The sequence below is a fragment of the Panthera onca genome, chromosome B3, assembly GCF_046562875.1.
Source record: "Panthera onca isolate mPanOnc1 chromosome B3, mPanOnc1 haplotype 2, whole genome shotgun sequence".
Classification (NCBI taxonomy): domain Eukaryota; kingdom Metazoa; phylum Chordata; class Mammalia; order Carnivora; family Felidae; genus Panthera; species Panthera onca.
The window spans coordinates 37,227,502-37,245,403 of NC_138344.1; the positions used below are offsets into that span (position 1 = coordinate 37,227,502).

At 37.4% G+C, this 17,902-nt stretch overlaps 1 protein-coding gene across 6 annotated transcripts in view; it reads right to left on the reverse strand.

Annotated features, from left to right (window-relative positions):
• Positions 1-17,902, reverse strand: part of PIAS1 (protein inhibitor of activated STAT 1) — a 125,157-nt gene that overhangs the window by 95,302 nt on the left and 11,953 nt on the right. The window contains exon 1 of one of the 6 annotated variants that reach the window (XM_078448796.2): positions 766-2,076. The exons of the other annotated variants lie outside the window; for them this stretch is intronic. Coding sequence (XP_078304922.1) covers positions 766-897 — 132 coding nt within the window. The 5' untranslated portion in view covers positions 898-2,076. Of the gene's footprint in view, positions 1-765; positions 2,077-17,902 lie in introns of those variants that run through there. 6 annotated transcript variants of the gene reach the window in all.

Here is a 17,902-nt window from a genome sequence, read left to right on the forward strand (position 1 = left end):
TGAGGGGCATCTTTTTAAAATTAATTTTTGGGGTGCCTGTGTGGCTCAGTCAGTTAACCGTCCTTCTTCGGCTCAGGTCATGATCTCACGGTCCGTGAGTTTGAGCCCTGCGTCAGGCGACAGCTCAGAGCTCAGATTCTGTGTCTCCCTCTCTCTCTGCCCCTCCTCTGCTTACCCTGTCTCTATCAAAAATAAACTTTTAAAAAAATTTCTTTAAATAAAAAAAATTAATTTTTTTAATTAAACAGGCATATGCACACAGTTTAAAAAGTCAAATAGTGCAAAGAGAGAGAAAACAGATGTCCCTTGCCCGGCTCCTATTTTTCACATCCCTGGGGCAACCTCTTTCAAGGCTTTTTGGCAATTTCTTCTGGCATTTTTCACTATATTCTATATAACAGGTTTATGTGTTCTTAAAATTTTTCCTTCAAGAAAAAAATGACTTATTATAAACAATAATGGTTTAGCGCTATGACATCTCTATCCCCAAGTTCCCATCATAATTTTTGGTTGAATCAATTGTTGTTTACATTATACTATGGTTGTAAATGATATTCACAGTTGAGCAAAGTACATCAGGATTGCTCTTCCTTTTTTGTATGACCTGGCTTTCCTTAATTAATAACTGCACCATTTTTGTATTTGCTTAGTTTTCTATGTAATTACTGCTAATTCATCTGTAAACTGCTAAAAGTATAACTTTCCTACTAACGTATTCAAATACATCAGGTAAACCTGTTTTAATTTCTTTCTTAAATATATAACCTTCTGTAGCCCTCCACCAGGTTCCAATTTGGACTGCTTACTCTCTAGACCTGGGACACAACTGTGGTCACAGAATTTCCCTTCAACATATCTTGGGAATTTCCCTTGTCTCTCTTCCATATTGGATCCCATTTCCTTGATCTCACTTTTTTCTCTTCGTTTTCTTTTTTGAGTAGAGTATTTCCTCCACTAGATTCCAGAGAAGGAACTGGAAGCTACAGTTTTTTATTCTTTGCACTGTCCAAAAATATCTTCATTTATCCATAATTAAGAAGTGAGTTTGGCTTAGTATAGAATTCTAGACAGGAAAACAGGTTCTGTCAAAATTTTAACAGCCTTTCCTCAAAGTGTTCTGGCTTTGAGTGTTGCTGTTAAGAAGCCTGGCATCATCCTGATCTCCAATCCTTCATAGTCACCTGTATATCCCCCTCAGGAAGCTTATAGAAGCTTCTTTCTACATGCTCTGCAATTTTACAGTGTTGGGTCTTAGTGTTGGGTTGGGTTTTTTGGTAGGGCTTTTGTTTTTGCGCTAATTGTATGAACTGGTAATTGCTGAGTATTTTAAATTTAGAGAGGCATGTCCTTCCATTGTGGGAGGTTTTCTTACTTTGTCTTTTTTCTAGTCCTTTTCTTGTATGCCTATTATTTGGGTACCGGTCTTCCTAGACCAATTCTCTAACTTGTCTTTATTTTCTTTTTTCTCTTGCATTTTACATCTCTTCCATTTAGCTCTATTTCCTGAGAGATTTCCTCAACTTGATCTTCTAACACTCCTATTAAAATTTTCATTCCCATGAGCTCTGCTCTGTTGCATGCCTTTTTTCTTTTCTTTTCCCCCTACGTCTTGTTCTTAGTTTTCATGAATGTAGTATCTTGTTTTCTCTCTGACGATATAAATAAATTGGATATATGACATTGTTGTTTTCTTCTGCTGTCTGTGTGGTCTCTGCAACCTCTGGGTTCTTTTCTGCTATCTGCTTTGGTACCTGCCTTTCATGCCTGACATTTTCCTCAAACGACAGAGGATCACTGGTTTACATTTGTATCTGAAAGTAAGATACTAAAAACATGATCAGATGATCTGAGTGAGCAGACTGGGGTACTTCATTCTAGGATGATCAGGCAGGAACTTGGCTATTTTGAGGATTCCTTTTTTCCTTTGGTCTGATCACTTTTGACAGAGAGGAATCCTCTAGTGTTCTGCTTTGGCAGTATAAGATTGGCTTCCAGTGCTCTCAGGACAATGGGGAGAGAGGAGGGGGAGGTCTTCACCTTTCAAAAAGAAGACATTTCAACTGAATCTCCTTTCAGATATGTAAAATTTTATACACACACACACACACACACACACAGACACGTGTGTGTGTGTGTGTGTGTGTGTGTGTGAGAGAGAGAGAGAGAGAGAGAGAGAACACTATGCCAACTATAAAGGCAGGGACCAAATACAAAATAATATTCAAGCAATATCAACAAGTACTGCTTTTTGCTATTAAATAAAAAGTGCCAGGATTATTGTCTCATTAGTCATGACCTTATATTATTAAAGGTCACCACTAAATTGTGAATAAGAATTAGGTACCTCCCGTTGAACAACATAATTACTTTCATTCACACATCCCACTGCAAGTAGTCTACAGGATTAATCATAATAAAGCAGACTATATTATGAATCTTTATCTGGTATCAAATAACAACCGATAGTAAACCAAACTGAATTCTGAACACAGACAAATTAGGCATTTAACAGTGTCATATTTCATTTATGCCTTTGCTTTCTTCCCCCGCCCCATACTTTTGCTTTCTCTCCACAACAGCAATCATCAATAATTCTAAAACTGTATACATTAAAAAGTTTGTACAGTACAACACAATTATTCTTTCATTATTTTTAAAGTCAGATGCTTCATCTACTGAAAATGATTTCTACATCATTTCTAATCCTCTCCATCTGAAATGGTTAATAAGCAGTAGTAATTGGCCAGCAATGTCCAGTTCAACCAGAAAACCTAGTTAGACAGTTTCTACTAAGGCAACAAATCAGGCTAATTATCTCCAAAATCTTGTTCCACCCAATTTCTCACACTGTATTTATTTCTCAATATAAGATAACTAAAAAGTGACCTGTAGGGCCTACTCCTCCAGTTGATCTTCCTCTTCTTCTGGTCTTTATTCCATCATACAGGGTGCAGTTAGTCCCACATAATGACAAAATATGGAGATCCCATTCTCCTTTAAGCATAAACCTAGCACTGTTCAATTGGTGTACCATGGCTTTGGATTTTCGATAGATAATTTGAAAATCATCCTCATTTATGTTCTATCACATTTCATGAAACATAAGGACGTGTCCTTCAAAAGGCTCCTTCCAGATGAGAACTTGGATACTAAAAATAACAAACCTAACTCAGAACATTTTAAAACTTGGATGAAATATTTTTTCTAATAAAAAACAAAGTTTAGAGTGTGAAATTCTAACACATTGCCAAACTTCTTATGCAGAGGTAGGAAAACATGACTTTTATTTAAGTAAAAGGCTGTTCTGCCCACAGATGTTCAATAAATGCTTTTTGGATCAACGCACAGCCCCTAAATGAGTATGAAGAAAAAGGGAATACGGGAACAATGAATACATAGAGATAAGCTAGTCTTCAGAAACAGAAACACATAATCATCATATTAATTCGATTCTCAAAAGTTACTACACACCTACTATGTGCTACTAGGTACATGCATAATATAATATGGTACTAGTATACACAGAGCTTGGATTCCAGTACCAACTTGACCACTAATTTACTGAATCGCAATCTTTCACAGGGTCTGTTTTCTCACTTCAAAACATGAGAGATTCGGGGCGCCTGGGTGGCGCAGTCGGTTAAGCGTCCGACTTCAGCCAGGTCACGATCTCGCGGTCCGTGAGTTCGAGCCCCGCGTCGGGCTCTGGGTTGATGGCTCGGAGCCTGGAGCCTGTTTCCGATTCTGTGTCTCCCTCTCTCTCTGACCCTCCCCTGTTCATGCTCTGTCTCTCTCTGTCCCAAAAATAAATAAAAAACGTTGAAAAAAAATTAAAAAAAAAAAAAAAAAAACAAAAAAACATGAGAGATTAACTAGAGGTTCTCAAACGTTCCTTAAAATATCAAAATTCTATAACTGTATAACTCTATTAAAGGAAAGCTTTCTTCTCATTCTTCCATTCTTCCATTGTTAAGGAAATATAAACAATCTGTATAGTTAGTGAATCTAGGTTAGTAAGGTTTTCAATCAAATTTTTTAAGTGTCATTTACATGGGCTGGCAGAATAAAAATGATGAACCTAGTATGTGTTAAAAGCTTACAATATCCCAATCACGTACTAATTATAGTAAATGTGATTAACTTACGTAACCCTCATATGAACCCAAGAGACAGACCATTATCATTCGTATTGCATGGATAAGAAACTGAGGCTAATCTTGAATTCCAACAGTAAATAAGTGATGGAGACAGAGCTCAAACCCAACCTGACTCCAGAGCCTAAGCTCATAACAACTAACCAATACAAGCATCTTACCACAATCTCAGCCAGGGCACATTGTGTGTTACACTGAGACAGGGGGCACTATATGACATAAGGAATTTAGACTACACAGAGTAAACAATCATATTTGGGGGCAACAAAATGTGATAAAAATAATGTTTAAGGCTATCCAAGTAGCCACCTATGGGACAGATGAAACAAAAAAGACTAACAAGATTTCCAGCTAAAATATATGGCAACAAGAATTATTTATCTATATATAAGGTAAGAAGAAAATGTGACAGTCAACACAGAAGAGATAGGACCAAGAAATAATGCAAAGAAAAACTGCAGGTCACATGCAATATTCTAACTACATCTTTTAACAATTAGAACTTTACATAATCATGAGAACAATCATCATTCACTTTTATTGTGGGTTTTTTTTTTGTAAGATTTTAAGTAATCTCTGCATCCAACATGGGTCTCGAAGTCACAACCCCGAGATCAAGAGTCACATGCTCTTCCAACTGAGCCAGCCAGGTGCCCCCATCGTTCACTTTTCAATAAAATCTAGAATTTAAAAATAATAAGCAGGACTTGAAGAAATTTTAATTCTGTCATATTATAAAAGATTGAGGATTTTTTTCCAAACTCCCCTAACCAAAAACAAGCAAAACACTGCATTTGCAATTGGAAGATACCATATCTCATCTAATTTAAGTTTTCAAACAAGGTAAGAAGCCATGAAAGAAATAATATACTCTATCAGAGAGAACGTTAAGAAACCTAAAAGGAGGAAAAGACAAGTATGAACAAAACACAATGTGAGGGGAAAAATGTATTCTCTAACTAAACAAAAAGTATTTAAATCATAGCCTTCTGAGTCCCAGAAAAGACATTTAGGTGAAGCCCTAGAGGGAAATTATCAAGAGAACTATTTCAGAGTAACAGGTGTAACCTACTCAAGGTTACAGAGCTAGCAAGTAATGGAACCCAACTCAAAAGTCAGATGCCAAAGTCCACGCGATGTTGCAGAGTACTGATAATGACACACACTATCTGATAATTTGAAAATGATGTTCTTGGAAATAGGAGAATCCTAAGAGTATAACATCAAATAAAATTTTAGGAATCTTCTTGTCCAACTCTCCATTATATGAAGTTTTACTGTACCCCCCTAAATGATGGTCTCCCAGCCTCTGCTCAAACTCTTCTAAGACTTCACAATCTAATCTTAAAGCGATCTTCCTTACACAAAAGCTCTATGAATCAAAACTTTCCTTTAACTCCACCCAATCGTTCTGAAGTTGTGTTCCATTGGTGTTCCACAGAGTCTATTCTTTAAATGTGTTGAGGGGCGCCTGGGTGGCGCAGTCGGTTAAGCGTCCGACTTCAGCCAGGTCACGATCTCGCGGTCCGTGAGTTCGAGCCCCGCGTCAGGCTCTGGGCTGATGGCTCGGAGCCTGGAGCCTGTTTCCGATTCTGTGTCTCCCTCTCTCTCTGCCCCTCCCCCGTTCATGCTCTGTCTCTCTCTGTCCCAAAAATAAAATAAAAAACGTTGAAAAAAATTTAAATGTGTTGAGAGGGTTCTCTTCCCTCAACTGGCTTGGTTTCTAGACCCCATCCTACCCTGATCACTGTTCTCTGGAGCCCTTAAGCAGTCCACTGTTTCTGTGTACACTCTGAAGTGACTGAAACTTTCCAGATAATGGCCTAATCTTGAATACAGCAGTGTTACTACCTCTCTTATTTTGAACACAGTATTTCTACCATGTAACCTAATAAGGCATTTGCTTTGTAAGCTGACTGGTTTGTTTTATCTGGGCAAGGGGAAGGATGTGGTGTTATGTTTTTGTTTCAGCAGTGAGGGGAACTTGCATCTACATCAAATTGTTGTTTTGTACTAAGCTTGAAGTTAAGTGAAACGTTTATTCATTTTTTTTTTCATAGGAACTGCTTTTAGGCTAAACCTTCTTATGTTTTAAAACAAAATTTTTAAATTTAAAATTATAACTTTATATCAGGTGCCATTAAACTTCATTTTTTTTTTCCAGTTCATCATTCTAGCCTTTCAAAACCCCTCTGAGGAAATGCACTCTTCACCCTCTATTGCAGTACATACATGGTGTTAAAAATTGTTGATTTTCTGGTCTCTGTCCTTGCCTAGACTTTGAGCTTTTCGAGGACAAGCACTTATCTCCATATCACCTAGGCTAAGTATAGTACATGACACTTGGTTAAGTGCCCAGGAGATGATGATGAACTAACTCCCTTTGATTCTGTCATCTAACGTATTCTTCCCAGTGCCACCTACAAAATCAGAATTTTGCCTCTTAAATATTCAAAGGTCATCTTTAAAACTTGGGATATAACAGGATCAAGTACAGAGCCCTGTGGCACATCCTAAGAGAGTCCCCTTCAGATAACAATAAGGTTACAAACAACATTGCTCAACTACTTAGGATGCAGGTGACTATTTTTCCCCAGGATACCCCAATCTTAAGGTTATTATTCAAAACACTTTGTCCTTAATTATTTAACTACTTAATTAAGGTTATCTTTCAGTCTTGATTTACAGACTTGCTTTTCAGAGAAAAATAAGCTTAGAAAAAGATGTACACAAATGTTCTAAAAGCCTGGGAATGAGGCGCCTGGCTGGCTCGGTCAGAAAAGGTTCTTGATCTTGGGGTCATGAGTTAAAGCCCCACATTGGGTGTAGAGATTACTTAAATAAATAAATAAACTAACTTTAAAAAACAATAAAAAATAAAAGCCCTAGTAATGATTTCTCAAAAACTACAGAAAAATATTAAAAAGAAAAAATATAGGGGCGCCTGGGTGGCTCAGTTGGCTGAACGTCCAACTTCGGCTCAGGTCACAATCTCAAGGTTCAGGAGTTCAAGCCCCACATCAGACTTGCTGCTGTCAGCGCAGAGCTGGCTTCAGATCCTCTGACCCCTCTCTCTACCCCTCCCCGCTTGTACTCTCTCAAAAATAAATTTAAAAAAATTAAAAAAAATATGTTGCAGAAAAATGTTGTTCAGGTCTTACAATCACAGCCTGCCTAAGTGTTTTTAAAAATCCCATCAGGGGTGCCTGGCTGGCTCACTCAGTGGAGTGTGTGACTGACTCTTGATCTCTGGGTTGTAAATTCAAGCCCCACATTGGCTATAGCGATTAACTTAAAATCTTTTTTAGAAAATCCCATCAGAAACCTGTAACAACCCTTCCTTTTCTACACAAAACACTTTCACCTGATTATTTCTTTGGTTATAGATAAGAGAAACAACTTCACAACAATAAAGTTAACAATAAAATTGCTACTTATTGCAAAACTTACACAGAGCATTCTTCAGAACAGATTATGATTAATATTTATATGCAGAAGTTTTATAGTAATGAAATCAAGTTTAAGAAACTGCTCATATTCTCTTTCAAGAAATTCCATTAATGTACATAAAAATACATTTCAAGGTGAGGACCATGGAAAAACACTACACACTTCCTGAAATTTACTAAAGAGAAGAAAGATGAACTACTCCTAAATCTCTGACGTCAAAAACTCTTAACAGTAGCCGTTTTAACATATCCAGAATACAACAACAACAACAACAACAACAACAACAACAACAACAAAATGTTAAAGTTACTGCCAAGGAAGGAGTAATTTTTTTAAGTACAAAAATAGGAGGAAAAAGGGGCACCTGGCCTGGGTGGCTCAGTCGGTTGAGCATCCAACTTTGGCTCAGGTCATGATCTCACAGTCTGTGAGTTCGAGCCCGGCATCAGGCTCTGTGCTGACAGCTCAGAGCCTGGAGCCTGCTTCAGATTCTGTGTCTCCCTCTCTCTCTGCCCCTCCCCTGCTCATGCTCTGTCTCTGTCTCAAAAATAAATAAAAACATTTTTAAAAAATTTAAAAAATAGGAAAAATGTTTAACTGGTATGTCTAAAGGACAATTTACAAACTAGCCAACAGAAGAAAGAAATATACTCTAGTTATGCTAAAAGAGTATGTTAGCTTCTGTTGCCATTACAAAGTGAAATAAAATGTTTATCATAATCAAAAAGAACAATAAGGAGAAATTCATTCTTAACGCCATTCTTTAAACATACAACTAATCAAGTTCCAAAGCCTTTCTCCAAATACTGAAAGCAACCACCATTCTTAAAAGTACAGGTTCAATTCTTTATTTCCTAAATCTAGAAGACATAATTTTCCACTTGAGGATCAAAAACGTACCAATACCTTCTGAGACAGAGGAGAAACAATACCTATCAGAGCACTGTAAGTCTAAAATGGTAAAAAGGAAGAAACGAACGCAGGCATACTACCTAGTTTGGAAGAAATAACAAGGAAAAGGCCTTTTAATAAATCAGTATTCAATCCTCAGGTTTCCACTAATAACAAAACTGGAGTATTTTTCAGGAAAATATAATTGAGGTTTTTTTTTTTATACTTCAAAATTTACTTATTTTAATACAGTTAGCTGCCAAGACATCACCAATCAAAATCCCAAATAAAACCTATAACTAAGATGCAATTTGATTGGGCTTCACATTAAAGACCTTTAAGGGGTGGGGCGCCTGGGTGGCTCAGTCGGTCGAGCGTCCGACTTTGGCTCAGGTCATGATCTCACGGCTTGTGAGTTCGAGACCTGCATCGGGCTCTGTACTGACAGCTCAGAGCCTGGAGCCTGCTTTGGATTCTGTGTCTCCCTCTCTCTCTGCCCCTCCCCCACTCACGCTCTGTCTCTCTCTCTCTCTCTCTCTCTCAAATAAATAAACATTAAAAAAAAAAAAGAACTTTAAGGGGTGCCTGTGTAGCTCAGTCAAGCATCCAACTCTTGACTTTGGCTTGGGTCATGATCTCACAGTCCTGAGATCGAACCCCATGGGGGGCTCCAAGGTTGGGTATGGACACTGCTTAATATCCTCTCTCTCCCTCTCCCTCTGCCCCTCCCCTGCTCATGCGCTCTCTCAAGAAAGAAAGAAAGAAGGAAAGAAAGAAAGAAAGAATAAAAGAAAGAAAGAAAGAAAGAATAAAAGAGAAAGAAAGAAAAAGAAATTTTTAAGTCGAGCTTCAATTTAAATAACAGGATACTCTAAATCAGCATTTTCTAAACTAGGCTCATAGTATTAATAGATATTCAGAGAAATAGGGTTCTATGGCAAAACAAGTTCAAGAAATTCAAGATTCTGTAATTCTCAATCATGCCCTCCTTTCTCAAGTCATATTTGAACACATAAAAGGTCCTAAGAAGGCCAGCAGAAATGTTAACGTTGCATCTAACATTCTGCAAATTTACTTATCCACAAAGCCTTCTTTATTATTATATATTAATCTATTATCATCTCATTTCTTAGCACTTCACAAAAGAAGATTCTAGAATAAATTATAAGATCTTCAAATTTTCCAGGAGTTCCCTTTTATGCCTGTTGCTCTCACAAAATTATTAAAAGCATCCCCTTCCACCCTTAAAAGTGCCCCAGTATGGATGATAAATTATACGGTCATTGTAGTATTAATACTCTAAAACTAAACATGAGTTATAAAACATGTGAACTACCTTTACCAAATGTCAAATCAATATAGTCATGTTACTGCATGCAGTTAAAATGTTATGTAGATGATGACTGATCTCTAATCCTTTTCCCAAACTTCTTAAGGAATTCTGTGCTAGCAATCTTACATATCCTTTCAAAATACTCTGGACTAATGAACTCTTGCTAACTGAACTCACAAACCAAACAGATTTAGACAGCAAACAATATCTTCAATTGCACAGTTTTAAAGAGTCCATTATATCAAATCCTAAGGAAAAAAAATTCTTTTTTCTTAACTATTTTTTTTTAAGTTATTTGTTTTGAGAGAGAGAGAGAGAGATCAAGCAGGGATGGGGCAGAGAGAGGGGGAGAGAGAGAATCCCACACAGTCTCCATGCTGTCAGCACAGAGCCCAATGCAGGGCTCAATCCCACAAACCATAAGATCATGACTTGAGCCAAGATCAAAGAGTCAGACGCTTAAGCGACTGAGCCACCCAAGCATCACAGGAAAGAAAAATTTCTAAAAACATTAACGCAGTCCATAAAAGAGGTTTAAAGTTTTAAAAGATATTTGTAAAAACTATTCCAGGTCTTAACTCTGAGAATTCCTCTGTATTCTTGACTCTCTTTTCACTCAGACCAGTCTTCCTCGGTGACCTCATCCATCTCATGACTTTAAAATGCCATCTCTAATTCAGTAATTCCCAAATCCACTTCTGCTAAACACCTTTATGTCCCACAAGTACTCAACTCAACATGTCCAAACCTAATACATCAAATTTCTGTCAAACCTTCCATCCACCTAACCAGCTATACAAGCCAGAAACTTCCTCAACACATTCTCCTTCACTCATGTCTATTTACCAAGTCATTTCAAATCGTACCACTTTAAAATGTCTAAGTCCTTATTATCACTTTAATTCAGACTACCATGATCTCTTCCTAGATGTCTACAAAAGACTCAGCTGTTCTATCTCCAATATTATACCCTCCAAATCATTCTCCACACTAGTGATCTTTCTAAAACATGTCTATCAGGTCATTCTCATGCTTAAAACTTGCAACGATTACCCACTGCACTCAAGATGGGGGCCAAACTTCCTAGCATGGCCTAAGATATACTTGATGATCCAGTCTCAGCCACTGCCACTAACCCCCTTAAACCAGCTCTCCATCATTCAGGATTCGTATATACATGCTGTTCTTTCAGCAAGTAATTCTTCCCCCTCTCCAACCTTTTCCTAGCTAACTTCAACTCATTCAGGTGTCAAATTAGACATTATTACCTTTGGGATACTTTCTTCAGGCAACCCTCAACATTAGTAAATTTACCTTCCCATATGCTCCACAGTTCAACCCAACAGCCCTTATACTATATGCAGAAAAATCCTGTTTACTTATCTATTCTCTATCAAACTATACGCTGTCTATACAGACTGTATCTTGTTCCTTGTCAATAAAATATATGAGTAATGATAGTGTGGGATCTGTCTTAAGTATTATGAACCATTTTGGTAATGCAAACTTATTAGAAATTATACACATTACCTCCCTCAAATAAAGACATTATATAAATCTGCCCAATGCCTAGTCAACATGTTACTGGTATCCAAACAATAAATTACTTAGTTTGGATGGTTAAAGAATGTTGGCCTTAGTCCTACAAAGAATGAGGAGATATACAAACTGTTCAAATTGTCGGGGCACCTGGGTGGCTCAGTTGGTTAAGCATCAGACTTAGGCTAAGGTCATGATCTCACAGTTCTTGAGTTTGACCCCCCCATCGGGCTCTCTGCTGTCAGTGCAGTGCCTGCTTCAGATCCTGTCTTCCTCTCTCTCTCTGCCCTTCCCTTGCTCGCTCATGGTCTCTCTCTCTCAAAAATAAACATTAAAAAAAATGCTCAAATTGCAGGAATTAGAGGGGGTGGGGAAGAGACGGCATATAATCAAAAAGTCAATCTGACTGAAGAGTAAGTGAATTCAAAAGGGAAATTAAGATATGAGACCAATTTAGAGGTTGTTGATAAACACCAATATGATACTAATAATAAGTACTAATAATAAGCAAAATAATAAGGGTGGTAGTTGGGAAGGAAAGAAAGGCATAACATTAAGAAAGATGTGACAGGACCTGGATGTGGGGAATTTTGTAGTTCAGAGGTTAGAAACAGGGAAGCCTTCCTTGAGCACCCAAACTATGTCAGATCTTCTTGTTAACATATACATACAGAATTCTGTCCTTTTCCTTTACAAAACTTAGTACAGTTTCAAACTCATAATTCCAACATGATAAGTTCTGATAGCAATCTGACCCCCATCTTCCCAGAATTTGCATTACTCTCTTACATCTGTCTCCACACATGAATCTACTGCGTGTTCCATAAAACATACCTCAGTGTTTTCTCTCATTACCTTTGTTCATGCTGTTCCCTCTGCTTGAAATAACCCCCCTGTGATCACCAACTATCAAAAGTCTTCTAAGGCCCAGTATGAAATAAGCTTAGGCACAAGCGACCTCTTCCTCTTATGAATCCATTGTTAACTACTCATACAGTTACTCTTTTATATTACTTTCCATTATAGTTTTTCTAGACATTTCTCTCCCCCACATGAATGAGGCAAACTCCTTGAGGTCAGGTATGGGGGGAAGGGAGCAGAGGTAGGTGTGGAGAACAAAAGGAAATTCTAAGCATAAAAACAGCAGAAGTGAAAGCATCAGAGGACCAATGAAAATAAGTCTAAGAAACATCCACTCCCAGGGCACCTGAGTGGCTCAGTCAGTTAAGCGTCCAAGTCTTGATTTCAGCTCAGGTCATAATCTCACGGTTCGTGAGATTGAGCCCCGCTCTGGGCTCTGTGCTGACAGCATGGAGCCTGCTTGGGATTTTCTCTCTCCCTCTCTCTCTTCCCCTCTCTTGATCTCTCTCTCTCTCTCTCTCTCTCTCAAAATAAATAAATAAGAAGGAAAGAAAGAAAGAAAGAAAGAAAGATCCACTCCCTCTCCCAAAGGATTCTTTTTTTTTTTTTTTAATGTTTATTTATTTTTGAAGAAAAGAGAGACAGAGTTTGAGCAGGTGAGGGGCAGAGAGAGAGGGAGACACAGAATCCAAAACAGGCTCCAGGCTCTGAGCTGTCAGCACAGAGCCCAACTCGGGGCTCGAACTCACAAACCGTGAGATCATGACCTGAGCTGAAGTCAGACACTTAATCTGAGCCACCCAGGCACACCTCCCAAAGGATATCTTATACTGGGTTCTACAGACTCCTACTTCCCTTCTAATCCTCATACTACTTATTGGTGATAATACTTCCAGAAAATCACTACCCAAAAGAAATATAATATAAGCTCCAAATTCAAGCTACACATGTAATTTTAAATTTTGTGCAAACTATACTTTTAAAAAGTAAAAGAAACAGGTAAAATTAATATTTTACTTAATCCAAAATACCCGAAATATTATCATTCCAACATATAATCAACTTAAAAAATATTACTGAGCTATTTTCCATCCCCCTTTTCACACTATGTCTTCAAAATCCATTGTATATTTGCACCTCCGGCACATCTCGATTTGGACCAGCCACATTTCAAATGCTCAACAGCCACATATGACTAGTGGCAACAGTTATGGACAGTGCAGCTCTACAACAATATCCCTGTCATTCACTGAAGGTTTTAGCACCTGCCTCAACTATCCAGACTCCAACCCAATACCCTCAGCTGTGTTTCTTAACTTTCTATCATTACTCTCCACCCTCAGCCACTCACTCCGGTGGCCACACCTTGGACCTTTCTACCAGCACTTATACCACCTCCAAAATCCCTGATTCAAACACTAAATCCTCCAACTACCACCTCCTATTCTTACTTAAGTACCTTCACTGCAACAATTCAACATCATAAATATCTCCAATTCACTGACTTTAATCACTGTCTGTCCATCCACCCTCTTCAGGTCCAGCTTAGAAAGATTCCGTTGATCCATCATTAAACTTTCCTTTGCAAAATTCCCTTCCCCCCTATTGCTGGCACACTCAACTGGTTCCAACTTTACAACTCAGGCAGACAGAAGAATCCATGCACACAGGCAAACAGATGTTACTATACATCTATAATCCTCAATTGCAATGGGCACAGGCATCCCACTAAATTTTCCAGTAAGCCAGCAATCAAACTTCCCATGGTAATTATGTCAATCCTTTCCTTTTTCCTCCCATATCTCCTTTCTCCAAAAACTACCTTTAATAAGTATACCTTAAACAAATAACTATTCAACTTTCTATAACAAAGCATTCAACTGTTATGTTAGTCAAAAAAAAAAAAAAAAACTTTCAATGGAAACCAGTTTGACAATAAATTTCGTATTTAAAAAAAACAAAAACAAAAACAACTTCCAAAATCTCAAAGCAGCATTTTTTTTGCTAATTATAAAAACCCGTGTTCTTTATAAAAATTCAGATACAGAAAGGTGCGAGAGAACCAGGCTATTTTTCATGTACTTGACTGGAATACTAGAATGTAAGTTTCACAAGGGCCAAGACTCCATCTGTTTCACTCCCAAATGACTACTGAGCATCTAACACAGTATCTGGTACATAAATCAGCCCTCATTTTTAGTAATGGAATGAGATCCTTGCCTTAAGTAACCGGGATATGAAAGGCCAAACCTGAAGCAAGGAAAAGGAAAAGGAAGGGGAGAATACTTGTTTTCAAGATTTAGCACAGACTACATTTAGCCCAGTAAAGGAATAATTATGTTTACTTTACATAAAACTTGTTAAAATTTATCAAGCAAAATAATGGAAAAAATATATGATGTGTAACGCAGACTTTAATGGTTTATGCTTCCACCAACCAAAAAGATAAGACTTTTCTCACCACTTCAACTCAACTTCCTCATGGATTACAGCATGACACATATAAATCTAAGCACTTTCCAAGACTTAACCAAATGTTGATCACTGTGGCAATTAACTTAAGTCCCTTTGTCTTCCCCAAACACCTTTAGGCATAATTGCTAGATTCTACGGGCATATGTATTTACCACAGTTCTGCGTGTTTTCAAAATGAGGTCTCCAAACCTTCCCCTTCCACCTCCACCTATGGAATCCTCCTCTTCAAAGAACGCTGTATCAAATTTGGAAATTTATAAGACTATGATATAATTAGATGGTTTAACCAGAAGCAACAACTTAAAAACAACCTTACAAGTAAATAATATACACAACTAATATTTCACTGCCATTTTTTTAAAGCAAACTATTAATACAAATTACCTAAAAGGAACTACAGAGGAGACAGGATGAGGATACAGCAAAAAAGGCTTCAAAGTTTTGGAATACTCTATTAAGCGTGATGTTTTATTAGTCCTCTATAAGTTATGCATTCCTCTACAAAATTATACATATTATTTTGTATACACATTTTTTAAAGCAACCTACCTTTTAGGAAAGAACACAATTTCTATTATCACTCATAAATCTTAATTCAACATTGGCAACTATTTAAGAATGGTTATCATATATTAATATGGTTCATATTATGAGCTTCACAAAGTTTACAATGTCCACCAGTTAAATACAAACTGACCATACGCAAACACCTATCACATTCCCTCCCTAAAAAGAAACAAAATGACAGTAAAGGAAGAAAAAAGAAAAATTAAGTCACAAGCGCAAAGAGCAAAAGACAATGTTCAACTGGTTTAAAACAAAACAAATAAAATAAAAGCACAGATCCAGTCCTCTGACAAGAGAAAACAGAAAATGAAAGGGAGAAAATTACTAAAGGATTTATACAAGACAATTTCCTAGAAGTGAAGGGGATGTGTCTCCAGACTGTGCCATCAAGCACCTTAGCACGATGACTGAAAAACACCCATCCAAGGCATTTCATCATGAAGTTTGGCCACACCAGGAATAAAGATCCTAAAACCTCCAGACAGGTCATATAAAGGTTCAAAAATAAAATGGCACTTTGTACCATGTATAATGTGAAAATAACCTTTACTTTATGTTAGGGAAGGCAAGGATATACAATAGAAAATGTCTGTTTTAACAGTTCGAAATTCTACCACACTTCAAATTGTCTAGTTTCATTCAAGGGATAAAACTAGCCATTAGAGGAAATTTTCTGAAAAGCTAAGATCTGTCAAAGATTTAACAGTAAACTAACTTTCAATAGGATCATTACTTTACTTAAAAGTCCTTTGCTACTAATAGATTTTGGTTAATTTAGCTTGGCAAAATACTAACCTGAAATGAATGATCTTTTTTTTTTTCTTTTTTTTTGAGGGGGAGAGAGAGAGCATGTGTGCACACCGGGGCGGGGGGGGGGGGGGGGGGGGAGGGAGAGAGAAAGAAAGAAAGAGAGAGAAAGACAGAGAGGGAGAGAATCCTAAGCAGGTTCCACGCCCAGCCCAGAGCCTGACACAGGGTTCAATCTCAAGACAGTAAGATCATTGACCTGAGCCAAAATCAAGATGCTTAACCAACTGAGCCACCCAGGCACCTGGAATTATCCTTTTTTAAAACCATGGGCCCAGCAGGACGGGAGGTAGGCAGCGGGCAGGCAGGTGGACAGGAGTGATACAACAATTTCAGAACAAAAGACTATAGTAAGTTTTCCAAAAGAGTTAGGTTATGGTAACTAATTTTTTTTTTTTGTTTTTGTTTTTGTTTGTTTGTTTGTTTTTACTTATCTATAGTATTCTCATGTGAAAGTTGAGGAGAAACAATTTTAAATAACTCAAAAACGTAGAGATTCAAAGTTAAGTAAAACATACAGATCAGCCATGCATGGCTCTATTACTGCTCTTAAGCAGATAATTTTGATGCAAGATAATATGTCTCCACCTCTCCACCAGACTGAATTCTTTTCCATCAGTAATTGTTCTAATGATCTCTGTATGATGACTAGCACAATACCATGCACACAGAATACACCTGAATATTTAATCAATACATAAATGACTATCTAAAAAGGCCTAACTAAATAAAAAGTAAAACAAAATCTCTTCAAAATCCATGTTTTTAATGAGCTTATGAAAGACTGCAAAAGGGAAAACATTGCAGGATCAACTAATTTGTAAATCAAGTGAAAAAAAAGTATTTCTGTATTCATTCATAAGATATTACTTCAATCAAATTCCCTAAACCAGGGCACCTGGCTGGTTCAATCAGTAGAGCACGCAACTCTTGATCTCAGGATTATAAGTCTGAGTCCCACATTGGGTGTAGAGACTACTTAAAAATAAAATCTTAAAAAAAAAAAAAATACCTCAAACCCATAGCTAATTAATAAGAGCTTAACTATTTGCACTTCACACCAATATCACTTTTTCCCTTGATTAACTCTATGTGCAGAATTACATTTGATGGAGGACAAACTCCCTGAATCCCAACAGCATTCACAGTATCCTCACCACGCCAACCCCACCCCCACCATACAAATACAAACATCACCCTCAGAACCCAGCCCTTCAAATAGATTATGTACTTATGATGACAAGACATTTGAACATCAAAAAATGAGCCACTTTTACTAAAGCTACAGATAAAACTGGAATATGTTTGCAAAACGAAATGTTCAGTATCACCCTCCACACTCAACAGAATCACCTGTTAAGATCAGCAGATTCCAGAAAATACCTCAGTACAGTATGAAGTGTTTACCTACAAGAAAATATGTTCTAAACAATTATCAATCAACCCATTAAATAGCAAAGCTGAACTTAACCAAACTATTCAAGAGTTACAGCACATTTTCATATGCAAATAACGCTGCTAATTACAAATGAGTGTTATCTGATATTCTTTCTATTGGGCATAGCAGGTTTGCCACTTGGAAAAACTCTGGGGCTCCTGGGTGGTTCAGTCGGTTAAGCATCCGACTTTGGCTCAGGTCATGATCTCGTGGTTCCGTTAGTTTAAGTCCCACATTGGGATCTCTGTTGTCAGCGCAGAGCCTGCTTTGGATCCTCTGTCTCCCTCTCTCTGCCCTTCCCCTGACCACGCATGCATGATCTTGCTCTCTGTTTCTCTCTCAAAACTAAATAAACATGAGGCAAATTTAATTAAAATATTTTTTAAA